Consider the following 25,401-nt stretch of genomic DNA (forward strand, 5'->3'; position numbering starts at 1 on the left):
AGCAATCCACGTTGCTTGTGAGCAGTGACAACTCTTCAGTCAGCATTACCATACCACTGCTGTGTTTACTGAAGAGGTCGATGTTAAAAATCAAGGAAACAGCTGTCATGATGCAACTGGGGGAATCTGAAGGAGAAAACGATCAGCGTGATGGTACCAACATCAGGCCATCCGCCTCAGGGAACGCTGGCCCCAGCAGCTATGACGAAGAAGAGGAGGAGGAACAGCTGGAGTTGGAGCAGGAGTTTCATGCCACCACTGACGAGGGCCAGAGCGGTGCACGTTGGACTTCCACAATTCAACGCGAATGGTCAGCAGAAGCAGACCAGGAGGAAGGTGACGACTATGATGCATCACAACAACTATCACAACGCTCACAAGAGGATGATGAGGATTCTGGTGGGACTCTGGCACACATGGCTCAATTCATGCTAGACTGCATTGAACGTGACCCACGCATTGTGCGCATTCTGGACAACACCAATTACTGGGTTTATACCCTTCTGGATCCACGGTACAAACACAATGTTCCAAAACTGCTTGAAGAAAGAGTCAGACAGGTCAAAATGGAAGAATACCAGCAGGCCCTTGTGGAGACTTTAGAGAGGAGATTGACATCCTCCCCCTCCTCTAGCCAGTTGTACGCAGACAGACTGACTTCCGCAAACCCAGGACGACCAGGAGGGCAGCAAACAACGCAAGCCGCAGCTAGTGCCCAAAAGGGAATGGTATCGGCAGTGTCCTTGGAGTGGGAAAATTTTCTGACACCCATGCAGCAGCAGCCCACTGAACAGCAAGCGTGCAGATCCACCTCCAACACCGATCGCCTGGAGAAGATGGTCAAGGACTACATGTCAGATGACGTAGCTGTGTCTAACAATCCATCTGCACCCTTCAACTATTGGGTATCGAAGCTAGACACCTGGCACGAACTGGCAATGTACGCAATAGAGGTGCTGGCTTGCCCGGCAGCGAGCATTATGTCGGAACGCTGTTTCAGTGCTGCCGGAGGCATCGTCACAGATCGGCGTATCCGCCTCTCCACAGAAAATGCAGACCGTCTGACTCAAATTAAAATGAATCAATCCTGGATTGGAAACGACTACGCAACACTCCAGGACCCCAACCAAGTAACATGACCAATGAACATCTGGGATGGTTTAGCGTTTCCGGTCCCTGTTTATTGAACCTCTCATCTGTATTACACTTATGACTGCATGGCGGCAAAAAGCATTGCTATATCCGCACGCTTTTTGTCCTCATGCAAGGCCTGTGTTGTTGTGTCTCAAAAAGCTTGGCCTTCTCCTCCTGCGCCTGCTCCTGTTCCATCACGTCTGCTGCTGCTGGGTTAGCATTTCCAGTCCCTGTTTATTGAACCTCTCATCTGTATTACATTTATGACTGCATGGCGGCAAAAAGCATTGCTATATCCGCACGCTTTTTGTCCTCATGCAAGGCCTGGGTTGCGTCTCAAAAAGCGTGGCCTTCTCCTCCTGCGCCTCCTCCTGTTCCATCATGTGTGCTGCTGCTGGGTTAGCGTTTCCAGTCTCTGTTTATTGAACCTCTCATCTGTATTACATTTATGACTGCATGGCGGCAAAAAGCATTGCTATATCCGCACGCTTTTTGTCCTCATGCAAGGCCTGGGTTGTTGTGTCTCAAAGCGTGGCCTTCTCCTCCTGCGCCTCCTCCTGTTCCATCACGTGTGCTCTGTGCTGCTGCTGGGTTAGCGTTACCGGTCCCTGTTTATGGAACCTCTTCTCTTTATTACATTTATGACTGCATGGCGGCAAAAAGCATTGCTGCTATATCCGCACGCTTCTTGTCCTCATGCAAGGCCTGGGTTGTTGTGTCTCAAAAAGCGTGGCCTTCTCCTCCTGCGCCTCCTCCTGTTCCATCACGTGTGCTCTGTGCTGCTGCTGGGTTAGCGTTACCGGTCCCTGTTTATTGAACCTCTTATCTTTATTACATTTATGACTGCATGGCGGTAAAAAGCATGCTATCCGCACGCTTCTTGTCCTCATGCAAGGCCTGGGTTGTTGTGTCTCAAAAAGCGTGGCCTTCTCCTCCTGCGCCTCCTCCTGTTCCATCACGTGTGCTGCTGCTGCTGGGTTAGCGTTACCGGTCCCTGTTTATTGAACCTCTTATCTTTATTACATTTATGACTGCCTGGCGGTAAAAACCATGTTACCTGTGCAAAGAAACATGACATTTTCAGCATTTAAAAGACAATTTTTCCTTTGAAACTTTACAATCAATTTTCTCAAAAACTATAAGCTCTTTTTGCTAAATTTTTTTTCCCTCTTGTACCCACTCCCAAGGTGCACATACCCTGTAAATTTGGGGTATGTAGCATGTAAGGAGGCTTTACAAAGCACAAAAGTTCGGGTCCCCATTGACTTCCATTATGTTCGGAGTTCGGGTCGAACACCCGAACATCGCGGCCATGTTCGGCCTGTTCGGCCCGAACCCGAACATCTAGATGTTCGCCCAACACTACCCTAGCCCTGCTCTCAGCGTGGGAGTTGCAGTTGCTGGCTGGCAGAGGATCGTGGGAGCTGCGTTCCAGGCGGAGGCCGGGACAGGAGTTCCTCAGCAGGTGAGTAAATGTTTTTGGTTTTTTTAATGTATTAGCAGGTGTATTTTCTGATCAAGTCTGCCACATGATTGAAGTTTTTTCTGGTCAAGTCTGCCACATGATGATTGAAGTGTTTTCTGGTCAAGTCTGCCACATGATTGAAGTGTTTTCTGATCAGATCTACTACATGATTGAAGTATTTTCTGGTCAAGTCTACCACATGATTGTGTTTTCTGGTCAAATCTGCCACATGATTGTGTTTTCTGGTGAAATCTGCCACATGATTGAAGTGTTTTCTGGTCAAATCTGCCACATGATTGAACGTATTTTCTGGTCAAATCTGCAGACATGATTGAACTATTTTCTGGTCAAATCTGTCACATTATTGAACGTGTTTTCTGGTCAAATCTGCCACATGATTGAATGTGTTTTCTGGTCAAATCTGCCACATGACTGAACGTGTTTTCTTGTCAAATCTGCCAACATGATTGAACATATTTTCTGGTCCAATATGCCGACATGCATGAACGTATTTTCTAATCCAATCTGCCGACATGTCCGAACGTATTTTCTGGTCAAATCTGCCACATGGTTGAACGTATTTTCTGGTCAAATCTGCCACACGGTTGAACGTAATTTCTGGATAAATTTGCCGACATTATTGAAAGTATTTTCTGAGCAAATCTGCTCACATTACGTGTATTTTCTTGGGAAAACCTGCACAATTATGTTAATTTTCTGGGGAAAGAGTCACCAAAACTTGGGCCCACTGTCTTTGCATTGCACTTTTAAAGGGAACCCGAGGTAAGAATAATACTGAGGCTGCCATATGTATCTCCTTTTAAGCAATACTAGTTGCCTGGCTGCCGTGCTGGTCCTCTGCCTCTAATTCTTTCAACCATAGACCCTGCACAAGCATGCAGCAGGTCAGGGGTTTCTGACAATATTGTCAGAACTGACAAGATTAGCTGCATGCTTGTTTCTGGTGTAATTCAGTTCACTACTGCAGCCAAATAGATCAGCAGGGCTGCCAGGCAACTAGTATTGTTTAAAAGGAAATAAATATGTCAGCCTTCATATCACTCTCTTTTAATTACAGTTAGCTCAGCCCTCATGCGGTCATAGCCAAGCCCATTTAAGGTTATGGCCACACCCAATTTTTGCAGAGGCGCACTTCGTGCCGCGAGTCATCAGCTACCCCAGAAGTTGGTCCAGCACCTGCATAGCACCCCCCCCCCCAAAAAAAATCCTGGAGCCACCACTGCCCAGAGCCCATAGGAACCCCCCCATAGGAACCCCCCATGATGCCCCCCAACTTACCTCTGCTCACCGGGTACCCTGCAATGGAGCAATGAAGGACTGACAGAGGATTGTGCCTGCCAGAAAAGACAAGACGCTGCAGGGACCCCGAGGGCACAGTTAAAGTGTAACTGTCGGGCATAAAATCAAAAATCAATTCTTTATTTTTATCTGGTAAACAAGTAATAAGAATGCTAACCAGGCAATCCACAAGTTAAAATCACTATTACTTTTTTTGTTAATAAATGATCATTCCCCAGTTTACCTGGCTCTTATTTGGTACGCACAAAGGAAGTTGCAGGGCATGCTGGGTTGTCCTTTTTTGCTTCTCTACTTTCCCCTCAGACTTAACTAATGCAGCCTGATTGGCTGAAGCCTCTTTCCCCCCTGTTTTCCCCTCCCACACCTCTGTTACTCTCTGATTGGCCAATATTTCTCATGCTGAGACAATGCACTTTCTATAGTGGAGGGCAGCCAATGCATACACAATCAGGCAGAGGAGAGTAAGGGCTGGGGCACACCGAGCGGCTTTTTGAGCGTATTTGCAGGCGGCTGCGGATACGCTAGGGTAATGTATTTCAATGGGGGTGTGCACACCACAGAGGGAGGCATTTTGCAGAAACGCATACTCCCGGGGTGAGGCATTTTTTGGATTGCGGAGGCGTTTCTGCCTCAATGTTAAGTATAGGAAAAACACAAACCGCTCTGAAAAACGGCAGATCAGAGCGGTTTGCCAGGTGGTTTTGTTACAGAAGCTGTTCAGTAACAGCTTTACTGTAACAATATATGAAATATGCTACACTGAAATCCGCAGCAGCAATCCGCAAAACGCTAGCAAAACGCCTCATAAAAATAAAAAAAAGCGTTTAAAAATCTGCTAGCATTTTGCGGATCTGCTAGCGGCTTTTGGTGTGCACCGGGCCTAAGGGAGGAAATTACATCAGGATTGGCTTCAAAATAGCCAGACTTAAAATGGGAAATGCTAAGAAGGATTTTCTCTTTTTTTTTACTCTCGAAATATCACTAAAATCAAAATGTGGACAGTGCAATACACATGTTATGTAGTGTAGAGCAAGTATTTATCTACTTATATACAGTGTAGGTGTTTTTTTCTGAGATAGTATGGCTGACAGCTCCTCTTTAAAGCGGTACTGTAGATACAAATTAAACACATTGTTTCACTTACCTGGGGCTTCTGCAAGCCCCAGCAGCTGTCCTGTCCCACGCCGAGTCTCCACTAGTCTCTGTTCCCGTAAGTCGAGGCCAGCGCAGCCCTGCCAAGTGTATCCTTTCTTTGCGTTCCCCTCTTCAATAGCGGGGAACGCGAAGAAAGGATATGCGTGGCCAGAGCCACGCAGGCGCAGTGGCCCGGCGGCCAAACCGAAAGTATATGGCAGCGGGAGAACGGAGGCTTGCCGAGTAGCGGCGTGGGACAGGATGGCTGCTGGGGGCTTGGGGAAGTCCCAGATAAGTGAAACAATGTGTTTAATTTGTATCTACAGTTCCGCTTTAAATTGGGGTGTAATCTGAGGGAAGGGGGAAGGGGGCTCAGGGCCCTGGTGGTAATTTGGCTGCAACAAAGGGCCCCTAATGCCGCTTTATGGTTGGGGGGGGGGGTCTGTGGCTTCCCCCCCAGGTTAATCCTGCCCGGGGTGCCCAATGTTACTAGAATTAGCCTTGATTCTGGAATATCTATATCAGAATAAAATACGATTGCATTAATCTCACTGTATCCATGCTAAGTATTGTTATGGTGTTTAGGCTGTAGCTGTCACTCGCAGAATCCCAGAGTGGCTGATTTCCAGCTGCACATGTAGCCGGCTGCAAATTTCCCATGTGGCCATACCCTGAAAAACATTTTTATATTTTTTTGTCTTGACTTGCTGATTCTCATTAATGGGAGCTGTGAGAGGATGATTCCCAGGCCTGCCTATCTGCCGTCAGCCCCACACTGTGATAACACACTATTTATTGCACCTCTCATCCGAAACCAAGGAGAGCTCTCGCTCCAGGTGTAATATCCACATCGTAATAATTAATGTGCCTGTTTTATGCCAGCACATGTCTGCCTTCACACTCGCTGGGGCCATTCCGCATAATGAATTCCCTCTCTTCTCCTCTGAAGGCTTCATGCTTATCACAGCACACCGAATAAAGTTTAATACCCAGGACTTGTTAAGAGTTTCTGAGAGTCGGCCCCCTAATGAGGCGGGAAGTTGCTAAGCAATGGTGCCAAGGCTATTAAAATGAATAATTTGCTCTTCTGTGAAGCATTCATATATTTTTATGGAACAACTACTTTAAAGGATAACTCGTGCCCAAATCTTTATTTCAGCATTATTCAGATTGCCGAAGAATTTGAGCCTCCCTTGTGTTTCACTTTTCCCGGGCTTCACATCTTTGTCAGTCTGCAACAGATCCGTTGGGTCCACTGCAGCAAGCGGACCACACTTCTGTGCAGTTCACTTCCTTACCGGAAGAGCCCTTGGCAACAAATGGACCACAACAGACCATCGAGGTGGACACTATTCTGTCGGCTCCTGCTGGTCTATTGTGGTCCAGTAGAATGTGGTTTCCAAGCCACACTTCCCCACAGCTTAAAGAGAGCCCGAGGTGGGCTCATATAATAATCAAAACTAGGCTACCTGATCCGGGGTGCTGGGTGGATCAGATAGCTGCCATCCCCGTCGCTCTCCGCCGCTCCGTTGGCTTGCTACTTTCACTTTTGTGACCTCGCGGGTCACAAAGCTGAAAGGAGAGAGATCTCTCTCTCCCAGTATGCAGAGAGGTGGGGGAGTGGCAGTGGCACAGCCAGGTAGAGAAAGTTGCCCGATGGCAGCTCTGGAAATCCTGCAGGTAGGCCCTTAATGGGCGTTTAAGCAAGGCATCCCTCTCCTCCTATTGCCCTCAGAGACAGCGGCAAACATTGTCGCTAATTCGGGGGGGGGGCTATAGTCAGGCGGTGGGGGGGGGGGGGCAGAGAGCGGTGGTGTGGGGAAGCAAAGGGCATGACATGAGGCAGAGAACATGCCTTTGTGTCCCGTCTGTGCCTCCCCCCCACCGCCTTGGGTTATCCTTAAATAAGGGTGCAGGGTCAGTCACCCAGAGCACCTGGCTGGACACAACTCAAATCCTTCACAAGGATCAGCACACTCCCAAAATTCTTCCGAAATTAAAAATTTCCTTTATTAGCAAGATATTTCTTCAGAATCCCATTTATAAAATTGTGTCAAATCCAAGGAACATTCCAGTAGTCATATAGCCATTAGAAATGATTGATGTCCATTAATTGCTAAGTTCCATGGATCAAAACAGTCTATAACATTGTGGCAGTTGGGTAGACACAGGATCACGTCCTATGTCCCCAAATTGTATAGCGACAGACACTGGCCTAGAGCTGTTTTGGGCGTAAAGCCCATTATCAAGCCAAGGTATGTGTACATTTCTTGGCTTGAAGATGGACTTTACACCCGAAAAAGTACTGCAGACATAGCTGCTGAAAGAGATGTCCAGAAAATGCCTCAACTCACCGTCTTTTAGATTGACATGTATTTTTATATGCAACTTGAAGACAAGGAGGAACCTGACCTGGCTTTATCTCATGGAACCCTGGAAAGCCCAAAGAGGTGGAATAAATAAGTAACACAAAAGATATGGAGGCATAATCAAGGCTGCTCTCATTGAGCTGAGGCATTTTGGAAACCGGTAATCCGGCTTCAGTTCACACCCACTTACTCTCCCCCAAGATGACCCCAAAGACTAGGGGACCCCTCTGTTGTGGGTCATACAAGTGGGACCACGAGATTCTCTCTCATAATGGTATGGCCACCATAACTTCCATAACAACTATAACCACAAGATCATTGGCTCTGGAGGAGGGTCTGTATCGGAGGGTAAATGGTTGTAAACTCCTGCAGCCTTGGGCCCCCCTTCATCTGACCGCACTGCTACCCTATTAGCTACGATTCTGTAGTTCGGCTTAAAATAGGGATTCAACTGTTTTCCAACCCCTTTCCTCTTTGGTCTTGGGTAGAACTGTGAGCCAAGTGCATGCTATCAGTGAAAGCCATTAACTGGAAACCTTCCCTCCTGTAGCCTTAGCCTAAGGGTGGCCATTAATGATACAATTCTCCGGAGGGTCGATTGTCCAATTCGGTTGTAATATTGATCCCCCCCCCCCCCCCCCCAAAAAAGATAAACAATCATTTGGGGCCCACTAACAGACGGAAAGCTGCCATCCAATTAGATCAGATTGATGGAATGGTCCCTGAAAAATGGTATACTTGGTATAATCGATACCATTATTCTGATCAAATTAGATAGCAGCTTTTCCTTCCGTAAGTGGGCCCCAAATGATTGTTTTTCTTTTTTTTTTTCAACTTGGCTCCCATGGGATGGACCCAACTTAGTATACCGGGCTTCATCTGTGCCCTCTTATGTCAGGCTTTAGGTTGCATCATCGGTTGGAATCGGCAGTCTTTTTAGTTTTCTTTCTATAAAATTCTTTATTTCCCAGAAAAAAAAAATCAAACAAAAAAGAAGACTTTAAACAGTGCCAAAGAAAAGAAAAAAAAAACAGAGGAGAACTGGCAAAGTTAAAGAACCACTATCTCGAAAAAATGAAAATATATGTAAACACATTCAAATACAAGTACATTTCTTCCAGAGGAAAATTAGCCATAAATTACTTTTCTCCTATGTTGCTGTCACTTGCAGTAGGTAGTAGAAATCTGACAGAGCTGACAGGTTTTGGGTTAGTCCATCTCTTCATGGGGGATTCTTAGCATGGCTTTTATTGTTTATAAAGATACTCCCCCCGAAAAAAAGATTTACAGTATACAAAGATGCTGGCCAGCTTCCTTGCTTGCTTCACACTTTTTTGGCAGTTGGACAGAGCAGCCACCATTCAAGTGCTTTCGATAATAAAGAAAACCCTGAGAACCCCCAATGAGAAGATGGGCTAGTTCAAAAGCTGTCGGTTCTGTCAGATTTCTACCACCTACTATAAGTGACAGCAACATAGGAGAAAAGTAATTTATGGCTCATTTTACCCTAGAAAAAATGTACTTCCTATTGGTGAGAACTGCTGTTTCTCTATTTACAGAGGTCCCCAGCTGGTACGCTATCACACGAAACATTTGGGCACCTTGCCACGAGGTCACAAGGAAGTTGTGCGTAACAGAGCAGCTGATCCGTGGTGAATCAGTTGCTCAAGAAACGCAGTGCAGACTTTTCCAGCCTGTCTAACTGCTGAGCCATCCTGCCAGACGGGATAATACGTAAATACCCTTTCTTTATATATAGCTTTCACTTACAGATATTGTTGTTAATGTGATGGCTCTGACCTATTACCAATAGGTTTTTGAACTAGTTCCATCTCCTCCTGGGGGATTCTCAGTTGTTTAAAAGCACTTGCTAAACATAGTATATACACCTTCAGGTGGCCATACACAATTCAACAAAAGATAGATTTTCTTGTTTTTTTGAAGAGAATGATCAATAAAAATAATGTTTTTTTAACGGAAAAAAAAAACACTTTTTCTGAATTTTTCAATAAATAGTTAGATGTGTTGTAAAAATCAAATTAAAAAGTATTAGAATTAAATGTTTTATTTGATCACATTTTTTTAAATGTTCAGAAAAAAATTATCATACGCATATAGTATATCAATTCAATTTTTCAAATTATTAAATCAAGTGGAAAAATGTATTCGATTTCTCTGGTCGAAAAAAAAAAAAAACCAAATCGAGTATGGCCACCTTTCTATGCATGTCCTCATTGAAGATTGCTGGAGAACTCTGGTGATGCCTCAATAAATGAGGCTCAGTGATTCAAAATAATCGAGCCTCCTTTCTCGGTGGACGTATAATGACCACATCAAGTCTGGTAAAAGGGGCACCACGTGGCCAAGGAGATTTGGGCCGCGCCATAGGCTGTAATGTGAATTATAGCTATATCGGCGCTCAAGAGAGTAATTTAGGCCCCGGCAAAAGATGGGAGTCCACATTACAATAAAAACAGCGTAATTCGACCCCCAGCAATAGCTGGCTGCCGAATTGCATCTTACCTAGACTGAACGGTGCCTTGGAGGGGGAATAGTAATTAACCCTGCCTGGAAATTTGTCACAGCAGGGTGAGCCTCTTTCAGCTTCACCCTGAGCTCAAATTATCTTTTTATAGTATGCAGGGGCGTAACTAGGGGGGAGCAGCTCATGCAATCACAGGGGGGGGGGGGGGGGGCAGAGCTGTGTGGGGGTTTGGCGGGAAGCGGGAGGAGAGGAGGGGGACTCCAACTACTAAGCTTCCCGTACTCCGATACAAGGGATTATACTTCAGATCAGGTGTTTTGTGGCTACACTTGTTATGGGTGTGAAAATCATAATGGCCTCACTTGTTTTATGGCCCATGTGAGATGAGTCCGAAGGCTGTGAAGGGTACCAAGGGGAAGGGGAGGTAGGGGAAGAGGAGTGAACATTGGGGTGGCCCATAAAAGTTTAGCTGGGGGGCCCTATGAATTGTAGTTACACCTCTGCATGTATGCAACCACATAGCTGTAGAAGAAAAAACCTTTTCAAGTGCAAAATTGAGCTGAGAACAGGAAAAAAACCCAATGCATTGTTGCCCAGGCCACCGGCACTACCACAGAGCCTAGTGGGTAAATGGTAGAGCTGCATTACTTACTTCAGTCCCATAGTGAACATCAAGAGGCTAAGGAGACTAATCAGAGATGGTCGTAGTCAGCCAACTTCGCTACGCTGGAACTACGCATAGTTTTACGCAATTACGCTTCACCAAACTACGGCTTCGAAATCAAATATTCGTTTCGTATGCATTTTGTAGACTACGCATTAAATTACGCAATTACGCGTAGTACGAAGCGTCGTTTATGCGGATGCTTATGCCCGTATGCAGAAAATTGTACGCATTAATTCCTCTTTAATTGCTTATACTGGGAAATCTTCTATGCGTACATTCCCCTTTCAAATGCGTAAATTTGTAAGCATACAATTGCATGTGGAAAATTAGCCGCGAGTAATGCATTCGTAGTTCACTACGCAATACACTTGTTAACTATGCATAGTGGGCATAAGCTATGCGTAGCGGTACTTCGCTACGCGTAAATTCGTAAGCGTAGTTTTGAAACTTCACCTATGCACTACGATGCATAGATGCGAACTACGATGCGTAAATTCGCACTGGCGTAGTTTCTGCTCATCCCTGAGACTAATGACTCAGGGCCCTGCCTCAAGGGAAGATACTCCTCAAGGTTATGTGGGTAATTTGTTTATTGATAGCCAGTGCCAGTTAGGTGATCATTGGGAGTAAGGGATAGGGGTACAAATTATATAATTAACAAACAGAAATCTACACAGTCACTTTAAGGTCAAGGTAAGTGACAGACATTAACACATAAGTCACAGACTGGGTGTGGATCTATAACAAAGCTGTGTGATTTGGGTAAATCACACATTGTAGGACAACACAACACCTCTGAAAGTTTAATGAGACAATAACTCCATCATATAATTGCAGTTTAATGACCCAATGTTCCAGAAGAACAGCTATTCTCAATTAGAACTGCACCAACAACATAGAATTATAAGTGAAACTTGATAAATTAGGATATCGTGCAAAAGTCAATCTATTACAGTAATTCAACGTAAAAGGTTAAACTCATCCAATCCTAACATTTGTATAGTGCTTTTCTCCTTTTCTCAAGAGCTGCAGCCACTAAGGGTGCGTTCAAGGGGCCACCCTGCAGTGTTAGGAAGTCTTGCCCAATGACTTCTTACTGAATAGGTACTGACCTGGTCTCCCATGTCAAAGGCAGAGCCCTTAACTAGTACACTTTTCAGCCAAGTACATTATCCAACCTAACTAATACATGAAATAGGAACCCTTTGCAGGTGTTTTGGATAAAATGGCTGATTAGAGTCTGACAATAAGCCTAGAATATTGAACACTTTTCACAATATTATAAAGGTCTGAGATTTTGTGTTTTGTTTTTTTTACAGCTGTAATCCATAATCATCAAAATTATAACAAATAAAGGCTTGAAATATCTTGCTTTGCATGTAAGGACTCTATTTCATATATTAGTTTGACTTTTCCCTTTTAAGTTGAATTATTGAAATAAATGGACTTTTGCACAATATTCTTATTTTTTGAGTTTCACCTGTACATTTAGAATAACATTTGGTGATAATTATTAACAACTCATTGACTATCCCTGTTGCTGTCCATAAGGTATCAGGACTTCAGCAGGAACTGCAACTATGACATCATTCCTGGAGCTTCTCAAGGACATTGGTAAGAAATGGTCGTTTTGGGCAGTAGGGGATGTGTTTTGTTTTAGGTGAAGGTGACTCTGGAGAAAAGTCCATGGAAATAAAATGTCCTCAGTTTTTGCTCAATACACTGCTCTCATTTTTACATCTGCTCTGGAACAATCAGGAATATGGGCCCCGAATATTTTTTTTTTCATTAACCTGTGTCTTGATTAATCCTAACCATATCTATAGTCATAACCCTGTAGGTAATTCGACAGAAGATTACCTAAAGCTGGTATTATATCGCCATAAAACAATGAAGCTTAAAATAACCTTCGGGAGAAGATTTATTTTATTTCCACCCTTGTTTCCTGATGAAGCACAGGTGAGAAAATGAGCTGAGGATATCAGACTAGACCATTGCTCTGTAGACCATAACCAGTCGTGAAAGAAGGCAGAGCATTGTCTCTCACAAATAAACCTATTCCGCAAAGGGATGATAAAATAAAAATGGACAAGTTAAAGCTGATTTAAACAGGCCTTGGGGCGCTTTAGCAGAACAGAGCTACTGGAGCATGAGAAGATATAATGAACACTAAAAAAGTAATTGTATTGTGCCCCAGGTAACTATATTGGAGAGCTCCAATTGTGCACTGCTAATACCTCGTTATAGCAACACAATTAATAAATTAACTTAATAGCTCTCTAAAACTCAATGCTGGACGGATGTTTGGCCATTTTTAATTAATTACCTGTGTCATATACATATATTGGCCAAGTTACAACTGTCAACAGTATGATTATCCTAGCTGATGAACCATTTGTTTGTCTGGAGGTTAGTGATGAGCCAAAATTTCACTAAATTTTCAATTATGACACAAATGTTTGATTCATAATTATCAGGAAATTCGTAATTTGTATTTAGTGTTGTAATTGTGCGTTATATCATTATTTTGTGTTTAATTTCATGTTGTCCTTTCTTGCACAACATTACAAAATTATGACTAACACAAAATCATAATGTTGTGTTTTACATGAAAATTCATCCTGTAAAAAAACGTAATGACAAAAATTTCCCCCAAAAAGATGGTAATTACGAAAAATTTGTGTGTGGCCGTAATTACACTAAATTTAGTGCAATTTTTCCTCATTACGATTTTTTTTATTATGATCAATAATCACAATTATGAAAATTTCGTGAAATCGAAATGAGCACATTACGATTATCCCGGCTTGAGGTCACGTACTTCTGCCCAGGTTGAATCTCATAAGGTCTAGATTTAATGATCGAGGAAACATCTTGTCAATATACTGCAATTGTAGATGGAGCAGACAAGAACCAAACTACCACGAGTTGAGGGATTGTGACACCACATTGATGTGCAGTACAAACCTTCTTCCAAACTTTATTTAAATGGCTAGTAGTTTCTCCGGGAGCCTTGGGAAAACGAAGAAAGAATTAAAAGCTATAGCAAACACGGTTATCTTATTTTAGATCATGCAAATTCTTCTCTAGAGTTCCTAAACCCTTTTGCAACCCACAATAATACCCATAATAATTTGTGATCAGAATGAACTTATTTGAAAACGTGGATATTAATCATGACATTTTTCATGACACTGCGGATGTCCAGAAAATGAAGTCCTTCAGTAGACAGAATAGGTACATATATATTGTAAAATAAACATGTTACAGTCAGACAACCTAAACAGTCTGAAAATGTACACCCATAGACGTTAGCCATGTACACACTGAAAATAGTGTGAAATGGCAGCAGAACAATGTTTCCACGTTTCATCTTTCAAAGTATTCATGCAACATGATGTGAATGACATGATGCGTTTTTAAAGGAATGACGGACGAAACAGTTGATGATCGGCTCATTAAACGATCATGAAGTGCCGCAGACTTCGAGGCCACATCGTTTAATAATCGTTCATAGCTCTGTACACACTGACTATGAACAATTATCTGCTGACGTAATGTCATGATGGTCTCTCAAAGTGCACGAGAATTGCCATTAATCATTCGTCTAACCAGTTGGTTGTTTCTTTATTTACTGCACAATATCTGGATAATGAGTTGTACATCGTTCATTTCAGAAATCTCTTAACCCCCCCCCCCCCCTTCCTCAATGTGTGCATAAGCCTTTAGAGTTGACATACAGTATTTATAGCAGAGACTTCTGGTCATTGATCAGGCTAGGATAGTGGAAGGGGTGCAGCAATACAAATAAGGAATGAGTGCAACCTCTCCCACTGCTAGGAGCTGCCAGAGAAAACAGAAGCACAACTTCCAGATGCAGTTAAGCAGCTCTGCTTCCTCTATAAGCACTGTTTTTTCTTGTTTTGTTTTCAATTTAGCTGCTATTAAAAACGTTTTGAGCCATAGATTAGTGGGAGTGGGGTGAGGTTTCTCCACCCATAGCTCTATTCAAGAATGGAAGAATGCAAGTGGCATCCCATATAATGCTGCATTTATCAACCAGCAAGACAGAACATGATTATTCAGTTATAAACAAAATTATTTATGGATTCACTTTTTTGCTAAACAGCCATAGCATTACTTTAATTACAACTTTGCATCCGGACCTTGTTTACCCCTTATGGACCAGAGAAGTTTTGACATTTTAGCTATGGTCCTATTTAATAAGCTATAATTTTATCTATACTTATGACATCAAAATGAAATATATATTGTTTTTTTCAAGACAAACTAGGCTTTCATTGTATGACATTTTCTCAGTTGAAAAAATTTGTTTTCTATGCATTTTATTGGAAAAAAAGAGGACAAAAAATAAAAAAACAACCCACATTATATCTGTGTTTTACCAATTCCAGTTTAAAATTAAAAAACCCACATTTTGTTTGGCTATTTCTACGGTTTATCTTAAAACTTAGATTATGTTCCTGTCACACTTTACGATGAGTATATTTGATTCTGAAATAATGCTACAGTGTGTATTTTTCACTATGCACTGAGAAAATAAAAGCATTTTTAATGTTAAAAATCAATCCTATTGGCTCAGGTGACATGTATTCCCTTTCACCAATTAGTGTTGCAGCAGATAGTGCCGGAGTTGTGCACAGGAGCAAGCCCAATTGTGCACAGAGATGCTTTAGCTACAAGACATACAGTATATCTACGTCCTCGTGGCTTAGAGGACGTAGATATACTTCATAAGCTGCTTTCCTGCCACTTTTTGATGTGAATAAGCTCCAAGTTTTAGAATGATTATGGAGCAAAGAGTGATGGGTATGAGATGCCCCTGGTTGTCAAAAAGCTGCTGCCCTAATGAACACCATAAAGGTGACTCACTCTCGTCTAACTTTTGAGTGTGCATTAAAAGAATCTGTCTAATGATAGAGCTGCATGGTACTTTAAAATCACCACAGCTGGCCAGTTATTTATCATGCACACTCAGGAGTGATTACATAGCACAAAGAAAATATATACAGCCTCTTCCCTCAGCCCTATGTTTTTGATGCCTCAAACTCACCCAATACAGATGTTCCCCAAACCAATAATAACCACACATGAAAAAGATCCCTAAACCAGAGAGTGCAAACATCAAAAAAGGGTGCCTGGAAATGTGGGCGCCCAGAAAAGCCAATAGTTTAATATTGGTAAATTTACACCCTTATCTCCCGCCCCATGGCCAACCTTAACCACTTCCCTCCTGACGTCAATCTGAAATTGTTTATTTTCACAAGTATGAAAGAATTTGACTTCGGCAAGTCCTTCACCTACACCTTCCCTAATCAGCTGCTACCATCTGCCAACTTGCCTTCTCTAGTCATGTATTATCGGAACTGGAATTATTTATTTAAGCAATAGTCATTAATTGACCTAGAACTGCTTTTCCTATGACAGAGATAAAACTCTGGGAATACCAAGCTCCTCCCACAGATACAAGCAGGGGCGGGTGGATAGTTCTGAACCTCTCTGCATTGCAAAGGTACTGTGCATTCGCCAAAGAGGTTGGAGCATAAAGCGGGCCACATAGGTACCTTATGGCCTTGTGACGTCACCTGACATTATTTGTTTGTTTGGCCTTGATACGCAATTATGCTGTACAGGCAGCATATTACCCTGCAGCTGATGCTTGGATGGGTGCTGCGGAAACCACTGGAGTAAACCAGAGTTACTTCCACACCCCCCTAGGGCGGTTTTGTGAACAGCTGAGAAATGACGGTATCTAACCTCCCCTATTGGGGAATGGCCTAAATTCTGCCAGGTAATACAGAGCCAGTAAGAAGTTATAAACTGTTAGTAAGTAAACACAAACAGCAGTAAACTTATAAACATGGCTTGTTATTGTATGGCAAACAGTGAAAATGACAACATCGTTAATTATGTTATTAAAACGTTTCTAGTTTCACCATAGTGGCCTTTTACAGGGATTTGATTATCTCCTGAGCAGGCAGGCAGGCTACTAGGCAGGATTAGAAACTTTTGCAGCTGGTAATGTTTAAAGGATATTAAAAGAGTTAAAGAGACTCTGTAACCTCAAAAAGATCCCCTGGGGGGTACTCACCTCGGGTGGGGAAAGCCTCCGGATCCTAATGAGGCTTCCCACGCCGTCCTCTGTCCCACGGGGGTCTCGCTGCAGCCCTCTGAACAGCCGGCGACAGGCCCGACTGTTATTTCAATATTTACCTTTGCTGGCTCCAGCGGGGGCGCTGTGGCTGCTTTCCACTCCGAACTACACGGAAATACCCGATCTCAGTCGGGTCCGCTCTACTGCGCAGGCGCCGGAAACTTGCGCCTGCGCAGTAGAGCAGACCCGACGGCGATCGGGTATTTCCGTGTAGTTCGGAGCCGACAGCCGTCAGAGCGCCTGCGCAGGAGCCAGGAAGGTAAATATTACGTCACTGCTGCACGGAGGGCTGCAGCGAGACCCCCGTGGGACAGAGGACGGCGTGGGAAGCCTCATTAGGATCCTGAGGCTTCCCCCACCCGAGGTGAGTACCCCCCAGGGGATTTTTTGAGGTTACAGATCCTCTTTAAAGAGATATAAATTAAAAAAAGGTTCTTTTTATTCAGTTACCCATTCAGTAAAAGTTCCCCTGTCCAAACAGATGTGCTCTAAAGAACCGATGGAGAGACTTTAGAGCTGATACATTGTTTGCAGCTTGCTACACCCCTGCCTCACGGTGAGAGAGGGGGCAGAGGAACGGAAGATCAGAGTGCACAGCCAGTAAGACCCTGTAGCAGCGGGGATGCCCGTGCTGAGGACATTTGTACTGGGGCAAGGCTGTTGCTGCAGCTGCACTGCAATACTGAACAAGGTGCTTGGTCTCTTGGGACAGAGTTTGTGAAAGGCCCCTCCCGGGTGCACAGGGAGTGGGTGAAGTATGGTGAGACACACTGCATGTTTTTAATCACTGCTGTGAAGTATATATGAGCAATCCTGGCCAGATGAATTGCATATGCTTATTATTTTTTGCACGTGCTTTTTTTTTAGTGAAGCAGTTCTGTTTGGGACCTCAGTATCCACCAATAAACTGCACTCTCTTTGACTGTGCTAGGAAAACCAATGCTATACACAGACTGTGCTGAGGCGATAGGTATTAGCTGCTAGTTAGGCAGAGAACCTATAGTCCTGTTTGATTGAACTGCATAGGAAATGTGATTAGCGTGGCATAATAGTGAATATTGTAGTCCAGTTAGATGCTCAGGAGTTTATTTCATGGGTTTTAAAGGGATGGTGCAATAATTGGGGATCATGGGTATACTGTGTGTATTTAATGTGATGTGATTTTCATAATACACGTATTTGATATATCAGTCATTGAACTCTGAGGTTTTTTGTTTTTTCTCTAAAGAAGACCTGTCCATGCCCCGCACAGCAACTTTGCTGAAAGATGATAGTAGGGGGAAAAAAATCAATACATTGCAAAGTGAGAAGTTAAAAAAAGAAGATAAATCTAGAAATGATTGATATTTGCCATGTTATTTGTTCATGTTGTTTGATCCCCAATGAAGCTGTGGGTAAGCATCTTTACTGCTGGCAGGCAAGCAAAAAAAAACCAACCAGGCAGCACCAACTGCCATTATCTATAACCACACCCACTCAAAATGTGATAGCCTAGAAGTTTTTATATTATCTATATATATAAAATCAGATGTATGTATGTATGTATGTGTGTGTGTGTGTGTGTGTGTGTGTGTGTGTGTGTGTGTGTGTGTGTGTGTGTGTGTGTGTACAGAGTGTGTGTGTGTGTGTGTGTGTGCCACGATCACGCGAAAACCGCTTGACCGATTTGAACGAAACTTGGTACACAGATCCCTTACTACCTGGGATGATATGTTCTGGGGGTCTCGCGGCCCCCCTGCACATGTGGGCGGAGCTACAAACAGCCAATCAGATTCCACCCATTCAAGTCAATGGAAAAAATGTAAAAGGCTGCCATTCTCACAGTAATCAAGCCAGAGTCCCCACACTTGGCACAGTTGGTCACTTGGTGACCGAGGTTACAAATCCAGGAAAAGTTAGCCGAGCATAAAACAGCCAATCAAATTTCAGCCGTTCATTTTAAATGGGAAAATGTAAACTGCAGCCATTCTTAGACTGTTAATCGCAGGGTTCTCAAACTTGCCACACTTGGTCACTGGGTGAATGCGATTAAGATTCAAGAAAATGGGTGGAGCCTACAACAGCCAATCAAAATTCACCTATTGATTTTCAAGGGGAATATTTAAACTGCTGCTATTCTTACACTGTTAATGGCAGAGGCTTCAAACTTCCTACAGTCGGTCATTGGGTAACTGTGGTCCAAATTCACTAAAGGGGCCACATACAGCCAATCAGATTTCCTTAGTGGATAAACTGCTTCCATTCACACATTTTTGATGCCAGGAACCTGAAAGCTCACAAACTTGGTCATTGAGTGACTGTGTGTCAAGGTTACAAAAAGTGGGCGGAGCCAAAACTTTTACTGGGAAAATATAAACTGCAACCACTCTTACACCGTTAATGGCAGGGTTCTCAAACTTTGCACAGTTGGTCATTGGGTGACAGATTAAGATTTTGGAAGGTGGGTGGAGCCTACAACAGCCAATAAAAATTCACCTTTTGATTTTCAAAGGGAATATTTCATCTGCTACCATTCTCTTATACTGGTAAAAGCAGATGCCTCAAACCTGGTACAGTTGGTCACTGGGTGACTAGAATCCAAATTCAGGAAGGGGGCGGAGCCACAAACAGCCAGATTTGTTTATTTTTCAATGGGAATATACAAAGTATTGATACCAAGGACCCCAAAGCTGATAAACTTCATAATTGAGTGACTGTATGTCAAGGTTAGAAAAAGTGGGCGGTGCCAACAACTTCATTTTTTACATTGAAGGGTTCCCAAACTTTACACAATTCGCCACTGGGTGACTGGGATGAATATTCAGAAATGTGGGTGGAGCCTACAACAGCCAATCAAAATGAACCTATTGATTTTCAAGGGGAATATTCACATCGCTACCATTCTTACACTGTTAGTGTCAGAGGCCTCAAACCTGATACAGTCAGTCATTGGGTGACTGGGGTCCAAATTCACTAAAGGGGTGGAGCCACAAACAGCCAATCAGATTTGTTAGATTGATTTCAGCCATTCTGTTATTGGCAGGGTTCTCAAACGTGACACAGTTGGCCACTGGGTGACTGGGACTAATATTCAGAAAAGTGGGTGGAGCCTACAGCAGCCAATCAAAATTCACCTTTTGATTTTCAAGGGGAATATTTACATTGCTGACATTCATGCACTCTTAATGGCAGAGGCCTAACATCTGCTACAGTCAGTCACTGGGAGACTGGGGATTAAATTCTGAAAGGAGCGGGCCAAAAACAGCCAATCAGATTTGTTTAATTTCAATGGTGAAATGCAACTTATTGATGCCAAAGCTCATAAACTTGGTCATTAAATGACTGTATGTCAAGATTAGAAATAGTGGGCAGAGCCAAAAACAACTAACTTTTTACATGGGGAAATGTAAACTGCAGCTTTTCTTACACTGTTAATGCCAGGGTTCTCAAACTTCACACAGTTGGTCACTGGGTGACTAGAATTAATATTCGGAAAAGTAGGTGGAGCCTACAAGAGCCAATCAAAATTCACCTATTGATTTTCAAGGGGAATGTTGAAACTGCAGCCATTCTCACACTGTTAATTGCAGAGGCCTCAAACCTGCTACAGTCGGTCGTTAAAGAGAACCTGAACTGAAAATAAAAAGTCAAAATAAACATGCACAGGTCATACTTACCTCCCGTGCAGTCTACTCCTCAATCTCTTTCTCCTCTCCCGCGTCCCATTTGTCCACTGTGATCAATGGAATTCTCCGTCCTCCATTTTAAAAATGGCCATTACCTCATAACAGCTTCCTGCTCATCACACTGTTAAACTGTAATATCGCTCACTTGAGCCATAGGGAAACATGGACATTACCTTGTACATTCAGTTGTAACTGACAGCTGCTGATATATAACTGACAGCAACTGGTATATTTTAGTTCTGACAAAATATTGTCAGAACTGGAAGTGATCACTGTAAGGAGAAAATGGTGAGCTTCTGAGAGGAACTGACAGTGAGGTAAGTATGTAATATTCATTTGCAGCTACGTCATGTGTTTATTTTAAATAATTTTACTCACTTCAGGTTCCCTTTAAGTGTTTGAGGTTCAAATTCAGTAAAGGGGCGGAGCCAAAAACAGCCAGATTTCTTTGCTGGATAAACTGCTTATATTAGCACAATTTTGATGCCAGGAACCCAAAAGCTCACAAACTTGGTCATTGAGTAGTGACTGTGTGTCAAGGTTACAAAAAGTGGGTGGAGTTAAAAACAGATTTTTCTGGGAAATTGTAAACTGCAGCCCTCCTTCACTGTTAATGGCAGGGTTCTCAAACTTAGCATAGCTGGTTACCGGGTGACTGGGATTAATATTCAGAAAAGTGGGTGGAGCCTAAAAATGCCAATCAAAAATCACATGTCACTTTTCAAGGAGAATATTAAAATTGCTGCCATTTTTGCACTGTTAATGGCACAAGCCTCAAACCTGGTACAGTTGGTCATTGGGTCACTGTGGTTCAAATTCAGAAAAGGGGACAGAGCCACAAACAGTGAATCAGATTTGTTTCATTTAATGGGAAAATACAAATTATTGATGCCAAGGACCCCAAAACTCACAAACTTGGGCATTGAGTAGTGACTTTGTGTCCAGGTTACAAAAAGTGGGCAGAGCCAAAAACAAATTTCACTGGAAAAGTGTAAGCTGCAGCCCTTCTGTTTATTTCAGGGTTCCCAATCTTTGCCCAGATGGTCACTGAGTGACTGAGATTAATATTCAGGGAAGTGGGTGGAGCCTATAGTAGCCAATCAAAATTCACCTGTTGATTTTCAACTGGAATATTTAAATTGCTGCCATTTTTACACTGTTAATAGCAGATGCCTCAAACCTGCTACAGTTGGTCATTGGTTAACTGGGGTTCAAATGCTGGAGAGGGGTGGAGCCACAAACAGCCTATCTGATTTGTTTAATTTCTATGGGAATATACAAATTATTGATGCCAAGGACCCCAAAGCTCACAAACTTGGTCATTGAGTGTTTGTGTGTTAGGGTTAGAAAGTGGGCGGAGCCAACACCAGTCAAATACATACCCGGGCAACGCCGGGTCATCAGTGGGTGGAGACAAATACAAATTTCACTGAGAAAATGTAAACTGCAGCCATTCTGTTAATGGCAGGGTTTTTAAACTTTGCACAGTTGGTCACTGGGTGACTGAAATTAATATTCAGAAAAGTGGGTGGAGCCTACAAAAGTGAATCAAACTTCACCTGTTGTTTTTCAAGGGGAATATTTAATTGCTACCATTCTTGAACTGTTAATGGCACAGGCCTCAAACCTGGTACAGTTGGTTATTGGGTGACTGGGGTTCAAATTCAGAAAAGGGGGTGGAGCCACACACACCCAATCAGATTTGTTTCATTTCAATGCAGATTATTGATACCAAAGACCGCAAAGCTCACAAACTTGGTCAGTGAGTAATTGTGTGTTAGGGTTAGAAAAAGTAGGCGGAGCCAACACCAGCCAAATAAATACCCGGGCAACGCCGGGCAATCAGTTAGTTAGATATAAATATACATAGAGGGAGCCACTGCTTGCTTGGCAGTTGAAAACAACCATTTTTCCCCACAATGCTCTCAGATAGGAAACTGTCATGACCTTGGCCATGACATCACACTGTGGGAGTGGTTTCATCACAATATCAGAGCCCAGTGAGAGAACACACAGAGCCCCGTGATGATCTATCAAAGGTACAAAAAGGTAAAGATTTCTCCTGGCATGATCTGATTGGTTGCTTCAGACTGCAGGCAACACAGATGGCTCCTCTTTCAGGCTGACTTGTAAATGACGCCGACCATCTTGTGTTCTTCATACTTGACTGGTTAAAAGAAAATCTCGATTACAGAAAGATAATCATTTAGCAGCTGGCACGAAACAAATGCATTTCTCATCAGGTAGCAGCATTGGAAATACATGGTAATACAATGATAAAAAAAGAAGGAAAGAACAATGGATCTGGATGGCGTCCAGGAGGAGTGAGACAGTTCCTGCTGCACACTCTATGGACTGATAGATTTCATCAGCAATCAGATATACAGCACTGGCTGCCACATGAGCAGCAGATAAGCAGTAAAGTAGCTGAAACAATGGGAGATCAGAGGCATGCATGCAAGGCTATCGTTACTTTATTGGAGGAACTGGATTCCCTGCTGTAAATGGCTGAGATTGCAGTGGGGCTCGTATGTAATCACTCTTTAAGAGAAACTCCGAACAAGAATTGTAGCTGATACTCCCTTTTACATGAGAGATCTATTCCTTTTCACAAACAGACCATCAGGGGGCGCTGTATGGCTGATATTGCGGTGAAACCCCTCCCACAAAGTAATTATGCGTACGTACTCTTGGCAGTTTCCTGTCTGTGAACCCTGTTGCATTGTGGGAAATAGCTGTTTACAGCTGTTTCCAACTGCCAAAACAGCAAGCAGCAGCTACATCACTTGCCAGCAGTAAAAATGTCACCATGTGATAAATGTCAGAATATAAATCAGGGATTTAAAATATTTTACAATGGGCCAACACTGACTAAATCATTTATACATAATTATTGTAAAAATGAAGGACTTTTTTATTATATTATTTTCACTGGAGTTCCTCTTTAACCATTTCAGCCCGCTGGGATTTTTCACCTTATGCATCGGAGCAATTTTCACCTCCCATTCATTCGCTAATAACTTTATCACTACTTATCACAATTTATTGATCTATATCTTGTTTTTTCCGCCACTAATTAGGCTTTCTTTGGGTGGTACATTTTGCTAAGAGCCACTTTACTGTAAATGCATTTTTGCAGGATTAATAAGAAAAAAAATGGAAAAAATTCATTATTTCTCAGTTTTCGGCCATTATAGTTTTAAAATAATCCATGCTACCATAATTAAAACCTATGTATTTTATTTGCCCGTATGTCTCGGTTATTATACCATTTAAATTTTGTCCCTATCACAATGTATGGCGCCAATATTTTATTTGGAAATAAAGGTGCATTGTTTCCGTTTTGCGCCCATCACTATTTACAAGCTTATAACTTGAAAAATGTTTGTAGTATACCCCCTTCAAATGCATATTTAAAAAGTTCAGACCCTTAGGTAACTATTTATGCCCTTTTTTTTTTTTAATTGTAATTTTTTTTTTCCATTAAAAATTTTATTTGGGGAGTATTTTGGTGTGGGACATAAACAGTCAATTTTTAATGTTGCTATAAGTGTAAATTGTAATGTAAAAAAAGTGTAGATGTAGTTTTACTATTTGGCCACAAGATGGCCACCTTCATTTTTGGTTTCCCTCCTTGTACTTCTCGCTAAGCGGAAGTACAAAGGGGATGCAGAAATTCTTCCGAGCAGAAGAACTGAAGCCTCACGGGTGAGCGCTTCGGTTTTTCTGCGGGGAACAGGGATTGGTGATTGGGAACCATGTTCCCTTTCTCTGATCCCAGGGCTACCGGGGGTCACCGCGGGGACACGGGGGCGCGCCCGCGATCGCGTGCGGGAGCACATCAGAGCAGCCGCCCGGACGTGAGCTTCACGTCTGGGCGGCTGAAATGGTTAAGGTGTGTACACACGCACTACTAAAGAGAACGACGGGTCCATCAGACACTCCCGCTGGGCGGTCATTCTCCCGACAGTAATGCATGTGTACAGTCTGTCTGAAGACTGATAAGGCTGTTTCTGAACGATCCGCTGAGCGGGAGTGTCTGACGGACCTGTCATTCTCTTTAGTAGTGCATGCACGCACCTTTAGGGCAGGGCCCCGCCAGGAATCACTGCAGCACTTTGACATTCTCCCTCACCCCCACTGCACACCCCAATGTCTGTCCACTGTTGATTAAAGGTACTTGCATTGCAATTTACAGTGCCTCAACTCTCTTTCTCTTGTCTGCATGAGCCTAGAGGTACCAGTTGGCTGAGAGGGGGCTACCATGGGATCCTCAAACCCACGTTCACCATTTGCTTAAAGGACTTCTGTCACAAAAATGTTAAAATTTTAAATACATGTACACATATACAAATAAGAAGTATGTTTCTTCCAGAGTAAAATGAGCCATACATTACTTTTCTCCTATGTTGCTGTCACTTACAGTAAGTGGTAAAAATCTGACATTACTGACAGATTTTGGACTAGCCCATCTACAAATGGGGGGGGGGTTCTCAGGATTTTCTTTAATTTTAAAAGCACTTAGTAAATGGCAGTTGCTTTGTCCAACTACTAAAATAGTGTGCAGCGAGCAGGAAGCCTGGCCAGCATCTTTTTATAAATCTTTTTCAGGGAATGTCTTTATAAAGAATAAAGGTCATGCTGAGAATCCCCTATGGAGAGATGGACTAGCCCAAAATCTGTCGGTAATGTCAGATTTCTACTACTTACTGTAAGTGACAGCAACCTAGGAGAAAGGTAATTTATGGCACATTTTACTCTGGAAGAAATTAACTTCTTATTTGTATGTGTTTTAAATGTTAAAATTTTCACAACAGTTCCTCTTTAAGCTTGTAATTCACTTTTTCCTATGCTTTAAAGTGGACCTGAACTCAGAACTCCTCTCTGCTCTAAAAGATACACAACAGTATAATAACCTTTAAACAAAAAAAATGTCTTTGTTACAGCTGATACAAATCCTAAAATAAATCTGCACAGTTTCTACTTC

At 42.8% G+C, this 25,401-nt stretch overlaps 1 protein-coding gene across 6 annotated transcripts in view; it reads right to left on the bottom strand.

The window, feature by feature from the left end:
* The window catches only part of GRIK1 (glutamate ionotropic receptor kainate type subunit 1), a 599,538-nt gene that overhangs the window by 141,122 nt on the left and 433,015 nt on the right, over nucleotides 1–25,401 (bottom strand). For 4 of the 6 annotated variants that reach the window (XM_068270605.1, XM_068270606.1, XM_068270610.1 and 1 more), the window contains exon 9: nucleotides 13,542–13,586. The exons of the other annotated variants lie outside the window; for them this stretch is intronic. In XM_068270605.1, coding sequence (XP_068126706.1) covers nucleotides 13,542–13,586 — 45 coding nt within the window. The remainder of the gene's footprint in view (nucleotides 1–13,541; nucleotides 13,587–25,401) is intronic. 6 annotated transcript variants of the gene reach the window in all.

This window comes from Hyperolius riggenbachi, chromosome 2, assembly GCF_040937935.1.
Source record: "Hyperolius riggenbachi isolate aHypRig1 chromosome 2, aHypRig1.pri, whole genome shotgun sequence".
In the NCBI taxonomy this organism is placed as follows: domain Eukaryota; kingdom Metazoa; phylum Chordata; class Amphibia; order Anura; family Hyperoliidae; genus Hyperolius; species Hyperolius riggenbachi.